General features: G+C 35.4%; 1 protein-coding gene across 1 annotated transcript in view; it reads left to right on the top strand.

The window, feature by feature from the left end:
• Positions 1-10,815, top strand: part of TMEM30A (transmembrane protein 30A) — a 64,199-nt gene that overhangs the window by 46,178 nt on the left and 7,206 nt on the right. The window contains 4 exon segments of the mRNA XM_007953250.1: positions 4,502-4,609; positions 7,893-7,980; positions 9,205-9,348; positions 9,998-10,204. Of these exon segments, the coding sequence (XP_007951441.1) occupies positions 4,502-4,609; positions 7,893-7,980; positions 9,205-9,348; positions 9,998-10,204 (547 nt within the window).

Here is a 10,815-nt window from a genome sequence, read left to right as displayed (position 1 = left end):
TATCTTCTGTGTCTGTGTTAATTGGTTTCCCTTTTCTTTGTTGAAGAGGGTCTGTGCAGTCTTTCTGCCTAGTCCGCCATCTTGCTGGAACTCTCTATTTTATCTTCTGATGTTTGTGTATTTTGGGGTATGCTTGATAGTCTTTGCCATAAATTAGGACCCTTAAGTTTGCCCCTGTTTTTTCTTTGATGAATTTTATAGATTTAGGTTTCACAGTTAAGTCTTTGATCCATCTGGAGTTAGTTTTTGTGTATGGTGTGAGGTATGGATCTCGTTTCATTTTGCTGCAAGTGGATATCTGGTTTTGCCGGCACCATTTATTAAAAAGATTCTCTCTTCCTCATTTCATGGATTTCAGCCCTCAGTCAAAGATCAGCTGACCATAGGTTGATGAATCTATTTCTGGGTTCTTAATTCTGTTCCACTGGTCTCTGTTTCTGTTGTTGTACCAATACCAGGTTGTTTTAACTACTGTGGCTGTATAGTAGGTTTTGAGATCCAGGAGTGTGAGATCTCCTACTTTGTTCTTTTTCAGTTGTGCTTTGCTTATCTGAGGTCTGTTTCCTTTCCATATAAAATTAGTGATTGGCTTTTCCATGTCTTCGAAGAATGTTGATGGAATCTGGATTGGGATTGCATTGAATGTATAGATTGGTTTGGGTGGTATTGACATTTTCACGATGTTCAATCTTCCTATCCATGAGGATGGTATGTTCTTCCATTTATGTAGATCTCTTATGGTTTCTTGAAGTACTGTTTTTGTAGTTTTCTTTGTATAGGTCTTTTGTGTTCCTGGTAAGATTTATTCTCAAGTATTTTATCTTTTAGGGAGCTATTGTAACTGGTATTGATTTCCTTGTTTCCTTTTCAGAGCCTTCTTTGCTGTTGTAGAGGAATCCAACTGAGTTTTGTACGATGATCTTGTAGCCTGCCACTGTGCTAAATCTCTCAATAAGTTTCAGTAGTTTTCTTGCTGAGTCTCTTGGGTTTTCTATGTATAGGATCATATCATTAGTAAATAGGAATAATTTTACTTCTTCCTTACCAATATGAATGCCTTTAATTTTCCTTTCTTGTCTTATGGCCCTGGCTAGGACTTCCAGTACAATGTTGAATAGATGTGTTGATAGAGGAAATCCTTGTCTGGTTCCTATTCGCAAGAGGAATGATTTCAGTCTCTCTTCATTGTGTATAATGTTGGCTGTTGGTTTTGCATATATGCCCTTTATTATGTTGAGGGATTTCCCTTCTATTCCTATTTTTCTGAGAGTTTTTTTTTTTTTTTTTAAATCAGAAATGGGTGTTGGATTTTATCAAATGGTTTTTTTGTATCTTTTGATACAATCATGTGATTCATTTCCTTTATTTTACTTATGTGATAGATTACATTGATTGTTTTTCTAATGTTGAACCATCTTTGCATACCTAGCATGAATCTCACTTGATCTTGATGTATTATTTTTTGATATGTTGTTGGAGTCTTGGCTAGGATTTGTTGACGATTTTTGCATCTATGTTCATGAGCGATACTGGTCTGTAGTTTGCCTTTCTAGTATTGTCTTTACTTGGTTTTAGTGTCAGGGTTATGCTTATTTCATAAAACGAATTTGGAAGAATTCCATCCTTTCTGTGTTCTGGAATAATTTGAGTAGGATTAGTGTCAGCTCTTCTCTGAATGATTGGAGGCATTCTCCAGTGAAACCATATAGGCCAGGAATTTTTGTTGTTGTTGGCAATTTTTTTATGACCTGTTTAATGTCTTCTTTTGTTACGGGTCTGTTCAGATTTTCTACCTCAGTCTGTGTTAGTTTAGGTAAGTAGTGTGTTTCTAGAAATCATTCCATTTCTTCTTGGTTTTCAAATTTGTTAGAGTTCTTCATAAGTATTTTGATGTTATTCTTTTTATTTCCATTGGTTCTGTTGTGACGTCTTCTATTCATTTCTTAATCGTGTTATTTGCATTTCTCCTTTTTCTTTGTTAAGTTTGGCAGTATTTTGTCCATTTTATTAAATTTTTTCAGAGAACCAACTTCTAGTCTTACTGATTTTTCTATTGTCTTTCTGTTTCCTTTATTTCTGTTCAAATATTTATTATTTCTTTTTGTGTTAAAGTCTGTTTGATCAGAAATTAATCTTGCCAACCTGCTCTGTTTTGATTAACACTTGCTTGGTCTTTTTCCAACCTTTGATTTTTAAGTCTATTTTTGTGTCTAAGGTGAGCCTCTTGTAGACAGCATATTGATGAGTCAGGTTTTCTTATCCAGTCTGTAACTCTCCGTCTCCTGAGTGGTGCATTTAATCTGTTTACATTCAGCATAATTACCGACAAGTATGAATTTATTGATGTCATTTTGTTATGTGTTTTTTTCATGGTGTTACTGATTTCTTTATTCCTTAAGATTTTTTGTGCTGAGGTAATTTTGTTTATGAATTATGTTATCTCCTTTGTTACTACTGTTTTAATATATGCTAAAGTTTGTGCTTGTGCTCTTTTTTATTTTGATGCGAAGGCTTATTATTTTTCTTTGAGGTTATCCTGTGATTTGTAATTTTCTCCCCAACCTTGAAACATTCTGTTCTATCAATTTTCTTGACTTCTTCACCATTCAGAAGTTCTGTAACTACACTATTTATTACTTCTTTTTGGTTTGTAGTTGTCCTTATTTACCAACTGATGTCTCTGGTTCCCTGTTTATACTCTTGTAAGCTTATTTTACTTTGGATGCTTCTACAGCTGGGTTGGTTTCTGGGTTATGTTGTCATATGTGTTAGTCATCTGTTGTTGTTTGCTGTTGTTGGTTTTCTGTCCAAAGGACTCCCATTAGCATCTCTTAGAAGCTTGGTCTGGTTTTTATAGATTCCCTTAATTTCTGCTTATCTGGAAATGTCCTAACTTCACCATCATATTTGAGGGACAGTTTTGCTCGGTATGTAATTTCTGGTTCCTTAATCAGCATGAATGGAAGGAGCACTCAGGACATCAGATGATGTATTGTACTGAGCAAAATCTGCTGCAGAATACCTGTTTAAGGTGCTGAAGAGCAAAGATATCTCTTTGAAGACTAAGGTGTGCTTAAGCCAAAGCCATGGTATTTTCAATCACTTCATATGCATGTGAGAACTGGACAATGAATAAGGAAGACCGAAGAAGAGTTGATGCTTCTGAGTTGTGCTGTTGGTGAAGAACACTGAAAGTACCATGGAATGCTAGAAGAACTAACAGATCTATCCTGGAAGAAGAACAGCTGTAATGCTCCTTGGAAGCGATAATGGCCAGACTTTGTCTCACCTACTTTGGTCATGTTGACAAAAGGGACCATTCCTTGGAGAAGGATATCGTGCTTGGTAGAGTGGAGGGTCAATGAAAAAGGGGAAGACCCTCAATGAGATGAATTGACACAGTGGCTGCAATGATGGGCTCATGTATAGCAAGGATTGTGAGGCTAGCACAGGACCAGGCAATGTTTCGTTCTGTTATACAGAGTGTTGCTGTGAGTTGGACCCGACTCAATGACACCTAACAACAACAATAATTCTTGGTTGGATTTTTTTTTCAATCTTTTATATATATCATCCCATTGCCTTCTCATCTATGTGGTTTCTGCTGAAAAATCAGAGCTTTCAAATGTCAAATTATGCAAATTTTCCTATTTTATACAAAGAAAATAGTTACATGGGAACTTTTTGGTTATCACAATTATATCAGAAATATGCAGAGGCAACAAATACGCTTACAACAACAACAAAAATAAGAGTGTAAACTCATTAAGAATCATTCAACTCGCAAACTGAAAAAGCTATTCTTTCAATAAACACTGAGATAAAATAACTTTTAAGTTGCGTGGGAAGGCTTTCATCCAATTCAACGTTTGGGTGTATGATAGAGCATAGAACCCACAAGAGAATGAATCAGAGGATGATCACCTTTGTAGAAGAGAAGTTCTGAAATAAGTGTTTTTAAAGGGGGGGAGGAAAGAAAGGTGCACTCTCTTGGTGAACAGAGGTCAGGGCCATCCCCCACCTCCACCCAGCTTCTTGACTAGCAGGAATTCCATCCTGGTCTATGCCCTCACAGAGCCTAGGTTCTGTGCCCTGCACCCCAGACTTTTGTTTTTCTTGCTTTGTTTTCAAATTATTCTATCTTCCTCCTTTCTTTATGTTTATTTATTTATTCTCTTTCCCATCCCCCCCCTTTTTTTCCTCTCTCCTCTTTTCCTGATTCCCTTATTTTTTCTATCTTTTGGTTCTTCCATTCCTTGTTTTCTCATTTGCAGTCTTGCCATTTTTTCTTTACTATTCTTTTACTCTTGCTCTTTTCTCTCATTCCCATCCCCCAGATATTGCGAACTTTTTTTTCTTTTTCTCATTATATTTCATTTTTTTAAAATTCAAATGATCATAAATCACAAATAAAGTCCAAATAACTTAACTTTTAATGTATGCTTGAAACAAATTATTTTAGTTTTTATATGAAAAATTATTTCCCTCTCTCTTTCTCTAGGGCAATGTGTTCATGTACTATGGACTGTCTAATTTCTATCAAAACCATCGTCGTTATGTGAAATCTCGAGATGATAGTCAACTAAATGGAGATCCTAGTGCTTTGCTTGTAAGTAAAATGAATTATAAAAATGTGATATCTATGAAATAAGTACGTATGGTAACTGTTAAGTTAGAAATGTTAAAATATTTAAGCATATTAAGATGAAAATAAAGTGCTACTTGTCATTTGTAGTTGGTATGGTAAGGATTTTTAGTTAAAAAATTTCCCTAGAATTTACACATTAATGGTTTCTTACAACCACAGGTCTTTTTTTCCTGCTTGTTTCTAATGGAGTCATGGGGATTTTTATTACTCTGTTTTGTAATGGAATTTTGATGATGTATCATTTTTGGTATATACATTTCTTTTATTTGGGTTTGTGCCTTATTACTGCAATAGGTAGGGATATGTAAATAAGCTAGTTTTAATTTCTGGGATTGTTTTTTAAAATTGAATACACACACTTTTCACTTAATTTGTTGGACACCTGAGCAGTAGAGTTTAAAGAGCAGTTTACTTAAGAACTGTCTGAGGAACTGTTTGAAAATACAGATTTCAGAATTTTCATAAGTCTAATATGTCAGTTTCTGCAGGGGTATAGCTCTAGAATATCTATCTGTTTTTAACAAGCACCTCTTCTGATGCCCTGCCTTGTTTGGAACCTGTTGACCAGGGGGCCTTAGTTTCCTGACTGCTATTTAACTTTCCACAAGTGGTTGATGCCTATATATTTTATGTCATTGCTTCTAGTGCAGCAAAAGTTCAGAAGACCAGAGCAATTTAGTAGTCTTTTAATCTCTTAGAATTGGTATAGAAATGAAAGTTAGGACTATATTATGACCACAGTGAGCTAGTAAACATGTTGTTATTGTTGTTATGTGCCTTCGAGTCGGACCCGACTCACAGCAACCCCTCCTTGGGTTTCTGAGGCAGTATCACTATGGAAGTAGATTGTCCCATCTTCTTTCCGAGGAGTGGTTGATGGGTTTGAACCGCTACCCCTCTGGCTAGCAGTCAAGTGCCTTAGGCATTACGCCACCAGAGCTCCTGTTTTTTTGGTTTTGGTTAGGGTCCTGAATGCAGCCATAGACAATACTTAAATCAATGGGTGTAACCGTGTCCAAATAAAACTTTACAAAAAAAAGGTGATGGGCTAGATTTGACCTGTGGCCTGTCGTTTGCTAACCCCTAGACTAGACCTAAAAGTACTATTGTAAGATCAGGTAGCTTTAAAAAGTTCTACAGATTTTAATAATGGATAGATTGAAGTCCAATTACTTAGCATTATATGTAAGGCTCTTTAAAATTTGCCATCAGTTTGGCTTCAGCCTCGTCTTACACTCTTTCTTTAATGTACCTTTGGCCTAGCTGCATTAGGCTCTTTGCTGCTTCCTAACCATGTGCTATGACACAAAGTAATCTGCTCATTTTAGGATTTACTGTTTCATTTGCCTAGAGTGCAGTTATTACTTTTTCTTGGAACTCATCTCAAGGCCTGCTGTTTTCTTGAGTGCCCTTTGATGCAAAATAACTTCTTCCTATTTGTTGTTGTTGTTATGTGCCGTCAAGTCGGACCCGACTCATATTTAGGGCTCCAAAAAAACTTTGTATATATTTACTTCATCCATACCCAGGTCGATGGCAAATAACAACAACAACAACATACCCAGGTCAGTCACTGTCATGTCTCGATTTGCTTTACAAGCCTATCTCCCCACATCATCTACTCTTGCCCCTTCCTTATAGACCATTCTCCACATAGCAGCTTTAGTAATCTTTTAAAAAAAAATACACACACACTTCAATACTTAATACCTTTCAGTGACTTACTAGCATTTGGAATAAAATCTCCGGATGAGATTAACTCCTATTTTATCATGTTCCATTTTCCTTCTCATCATGTTCTAGCTACATTTGGCTTTTATCTCCTCAGACATAGCAAGTTGTTTTTTAATGGCATGTGTTCTCTCTACTTAAAACTCTCTTTGTCCGTTCTTCTCATGCCTGGCTCCTATTCTCCTTTAGATTGATATGACACTCTCTCCACAGATAAGCATTTTTTTACCATAGAGTGCACCCTCACCCTATTAATCACTCATATAACATCTTCATAACATTGACTGCTACTTGTAATTTTACATTATCTATCTTCCCAACTACACTATAAGCTCATGAGATGACATTGTTAAGTATATACCAAGTGCCTTGCCAGTGTTTGGAGTCACCTTTGGTCAGTGGTTAACATGTTCAACTGCTAATTGTAAAGCTGGAGGTTCTAATCCACCCGGAGACACCTTGGAATAAAGCCTGGCAATTTTCTTCCAAAAAATCAACTATTGGAAACCTTATGGAGCACAGTTCTACTTTGATGCACATGAGGTTGCCATGAGTTGGGAGTCTACTCAAAGGCAATTGATTTGGTTTAGCCAGTGCTTAAAAAAATCTACTGCCATTTCCAATTCACAGCAGTCCTCGAGGATAGAGTAGAACTGTCCCAGAGGGTTTCCAAGGCTATAAGTCTTTACGGAAGCAGACTGCTTTATCTTCCTTTTGTGGACTGGCTGGTGAGTTCAAACTGCCTACCACTTAGTTAGCAGCTGAATGCTTTAACTATTGCACCACCAGAACTCCTTTTAGCCATTGCTTAGAACATTTAAAAAAAAAAAGTTGCCTTCGAGTCAGTTCTTGAATCATGGCAGACACTGTGTGTGTCAGAGTAGAACTTTGCTCATATGCAAACAACTATATGAAATAAAACCCATAATAAAGAAATCTCTCTGTCTCATATATATAGAGAGAGAGTGAGAGAGAGAGAGAGTGCCTCCTTTTTTAGACATGAGATTTAACGCAGAATTACAAAATTTAAAATTATTCTAGTTGAGCATGTTCATTTTGCAAGTGAGGCCCCCATAAATCAAGGGATTTACTCAAGGCCACATAGTATATGTATTTGGAACTAGAACCATTGGTTTGTTTACTTCTAGTATAAACTCCTTTCATTATGTCACAACTAGATTGTCAATAGACCACTTTTTAATTTTTTCTTAGAAAGCTCTGTGGTTCTTCTTTCTTTACTGATATTAGAATTAAAATGATACCAATTTGAAATATACATGTATGATAAAATATGTACAATAAAGGTTACATGAAAAGATAACACAGTGACCTTAAGGAATACATTTGGGTATTTAAATGTCTTACTTATATTTTATATGCCTTACAGATTTATTTTGTATGCATTACAAAGGAGAAACAGAGTTTGAATTTTTAATCAGTAATTGGGGTTAGCTCATCATTCACCCAGAGGTCTGGGCAATAATTTCTCACTTCTTTTCCTTCTCAAAATCAGAATCCCAGTAAGGAATGTGAGCCTTATCGAAGAAATGAAGACAAACCAATTGCTCCTTGTGGAGCTATTGCCAACAGCATGTTTAATGGTATGGTATCAATACAAACATAGAAAATATATTTATAAAGGTAAAATGTCTTTAAGTTTTTATATACTTTTTTTCCAGGGCTTTAAACATATTATTCAGTATGTTTAATTAGGACAATGTATATAATGTGTTAGAGATTCGATAGTCTAGTAAATATGAATGAAATGGAGAAAGTCAATTCAATTTAAGATAAATATATGAGCTAGATATTAACTGAGGTATTATAATGCTTTGTGACTTCCTTTTGACCATTATATTTTAAGAATGGATTTTTGTCTCTGGGAAGAAAGTAGTACTGAGCAAAGCAGAGGCATTCTGCTAGCCTTCCTAAAAATCCAAAACAAATCCACTGCCATTGAGTCAATTCCTAGCCTTCCTTTTTCATATAAAATAAAAGCCAAGACTGCCTTTTGATACCAATTTTGTTTATACCATTAAAAAGGAGCTATAGTGGGTAATTTAGTGTAGCATTGTAATGCAAACATAATGTGAACCATAAGTGTGAATCATGTATGTAATTTTAACTATTCCAGTAACTGTATTTTAAAAAGTAAAAAAAAACATTTTCATAATGTATTTTAATTAACTCAATATATATTAATATATTAACATTTCAACATGTAATCAGTATATTAAAGTTACTAAGATTTTTCAATGTTTTTTTCTTGTACTAAGTCATTGATACCTGATGTGTATTTTAAACTTACAGTGCATATTTATTTGAAACAGACATATTTCAACTGCTCTGTAGTAGCTCTGGTGGTATAGTGCCTAAAGCATTTGACTGTGAACCAGAAGGCTGGCGGTTCAAACCCACCAGCCACTCCTCGGAAGGAAGACTGGGCAATCTACTGCTGTAGAGATACTGCCTCAGAAACCCAAGGAGGGGTCGCTATGAGTCGGAATCAAAGGCAGTGAGTTCGGTTCGGTTCAGTAGTCATTTATGGCTAATGAATATACGTATTAGTGCAGATAGTGAAATAGATAAGCCAAAAACTATTTAAGAATGCATTATTAGGATCAGAGGAAAAACAGATTTACTTAGCTAGTTGTTACTATAATTAATTCACATGTGAATCATCAAAAATAAATGTGTATCATATGCCTTCTATGACATAATCACTTTTGGGAGTTAATACTAGATCCTCCAGTCTCATAGAATAAAGCAGAGACCATGGCTTTTCAGTAGATAATCAGCAATATGTTCCTGTTTTGTGTGTTTAGATACTTTAGAATTGTTTCTGATTGGCAATGAATCTGATCCTACACGTATTCCTTTGAAAAAGAAAGGTATTGCTTGGTGGACAGATAAAAATGTGAAATTCAGAAATCCCCCTGGAGGAGAAAGTCTAGAAGAACGGTTTAAAGGTAAATCATTACTAATATCCCCCTAAGAAATAGAAACTTTTAAGAGCTCAAGCTAGGAGTTTTAATGAAGTATCTTAAATTTTTTCATCTTTAGAATCTTAAAAGAGCTTTTGGTTTAAAAAGGAAGCAACTTTTCACACCTTCATTCCAAGTTAGGTAAAATGTAGTATGCTCTGATGTACTGACATTCTAGAGGAAATGAATTGAGTTTCTCTGGTGTTTTTTATATCAGCCATCATCTTTTAAAACTGCAGCAAAGCTTCTTTTAAATAAGTCTTTATTATTTATTATCTAAATATATTTTTGTTTCTGTGCTACCTCATTTTTATAATGTAATGTTTCTTAACATTGTATCTTTGCATTTTGTTGTCTGCCATTTGTATATATGCATATCCTACTTTCAGTATTCTCTCGAGATCTTATCAACAAGTATTTGTAATTTTTTGTTGAATTGTTACATGAGCAATTGGTTTCTACTTAAATTTTAAGACTTTTTTAGAATATGAATATATTTATATACATTTGGAAACAAATATACTATTTGTGTACTGCACATCGTCATTTTAGGAGAGTGTAGATTTTCTGTGAAACTCTTAATAGAATTGAATATTTTGCCTTACCATCCCTCCCCTATTTTTTCCCCCTCAAGGTACCACAAAACCAGTTAACTGGCTTAAACCAGTATACATGCTAGATTCTGACCCAGATAATAATGGGTTTATAAATGAGGATTTCATTGTTTGGATGCGTACTGCAGCATTACCTACTTTTCGTAAGTTATATCGTCTCATAGAGCGGAAAAATGATTTACATCCAACTTTACCAGCTGGACGATACTATTTGAATATCACATACAGTATCCTTTTTCTTTGGCAATGTACATATTCATAGAACTTAAAGAGAATATAGTTCAACCTTAATTATGTGACAAGTTACTTTGTGCTTTTTTTGATATCTGCATTTTTATGTGAGTTTTTGTATATATGAATATCTATTTAAATTTATTTATTGTGATTTGGGTGAAGATTTACAGAGTGAATTCACTTTCCATACAGCAGTTCACATACACTTTGTCTCATGCCATTGACCACAGTTTACAATGCAACAGCTCCCCTTCCACTTCCTCCCCATAGTTACCTCTTCCCAGTGACCATACCTCCATACTCTCCTGTGCCCTGAGCTGTCTCCCTGTGCATAAGCAGTCCTTCCTTCTCCCACGATTGTTCTCCCCAGGGCGTGTGTCTACTTCAGGTAAATGTTTAACTCACATGCCTGTACATTGTTTGGCTGGAAACCACAGGTGCCTGAAGGGCAGCTAGGGGCCATAGTCTCAGTAGTTCCACCAGGCTCTATTGGACCAGCAAACCTGGTCACCACCTTCTTTTTTCTTTTTTTTTTTTCCTCCAAATGATTTTGAGTTTTGTTCCACATTGTTCTCCCTCTCTATCCAGGATCTCCTACATCCCT

The sequence above is a fragment of the Orycteropus afer genome, unplaced genomic scaffold, assembly GCF_000298275.1.
Source record: "Orycteropus afer afer isolate SDZICR_OR568_19922 unplaced genomic scaffold, OryAfe1.0 scaffold00380, whole genome shotgun sequence".
Classification (NCBI taxonomy): Eukaryota; Metazoa; Chordata; class Mammalia; order Tubulidentata; family Orycteropodidae; genus Orycteropus; species Orycteropus afer.
The sequence above is the reverse complement of the archived record's forward strand: the minus strand, read 5'-3'. Positions and strand labels throughout refer to the sequence as shown.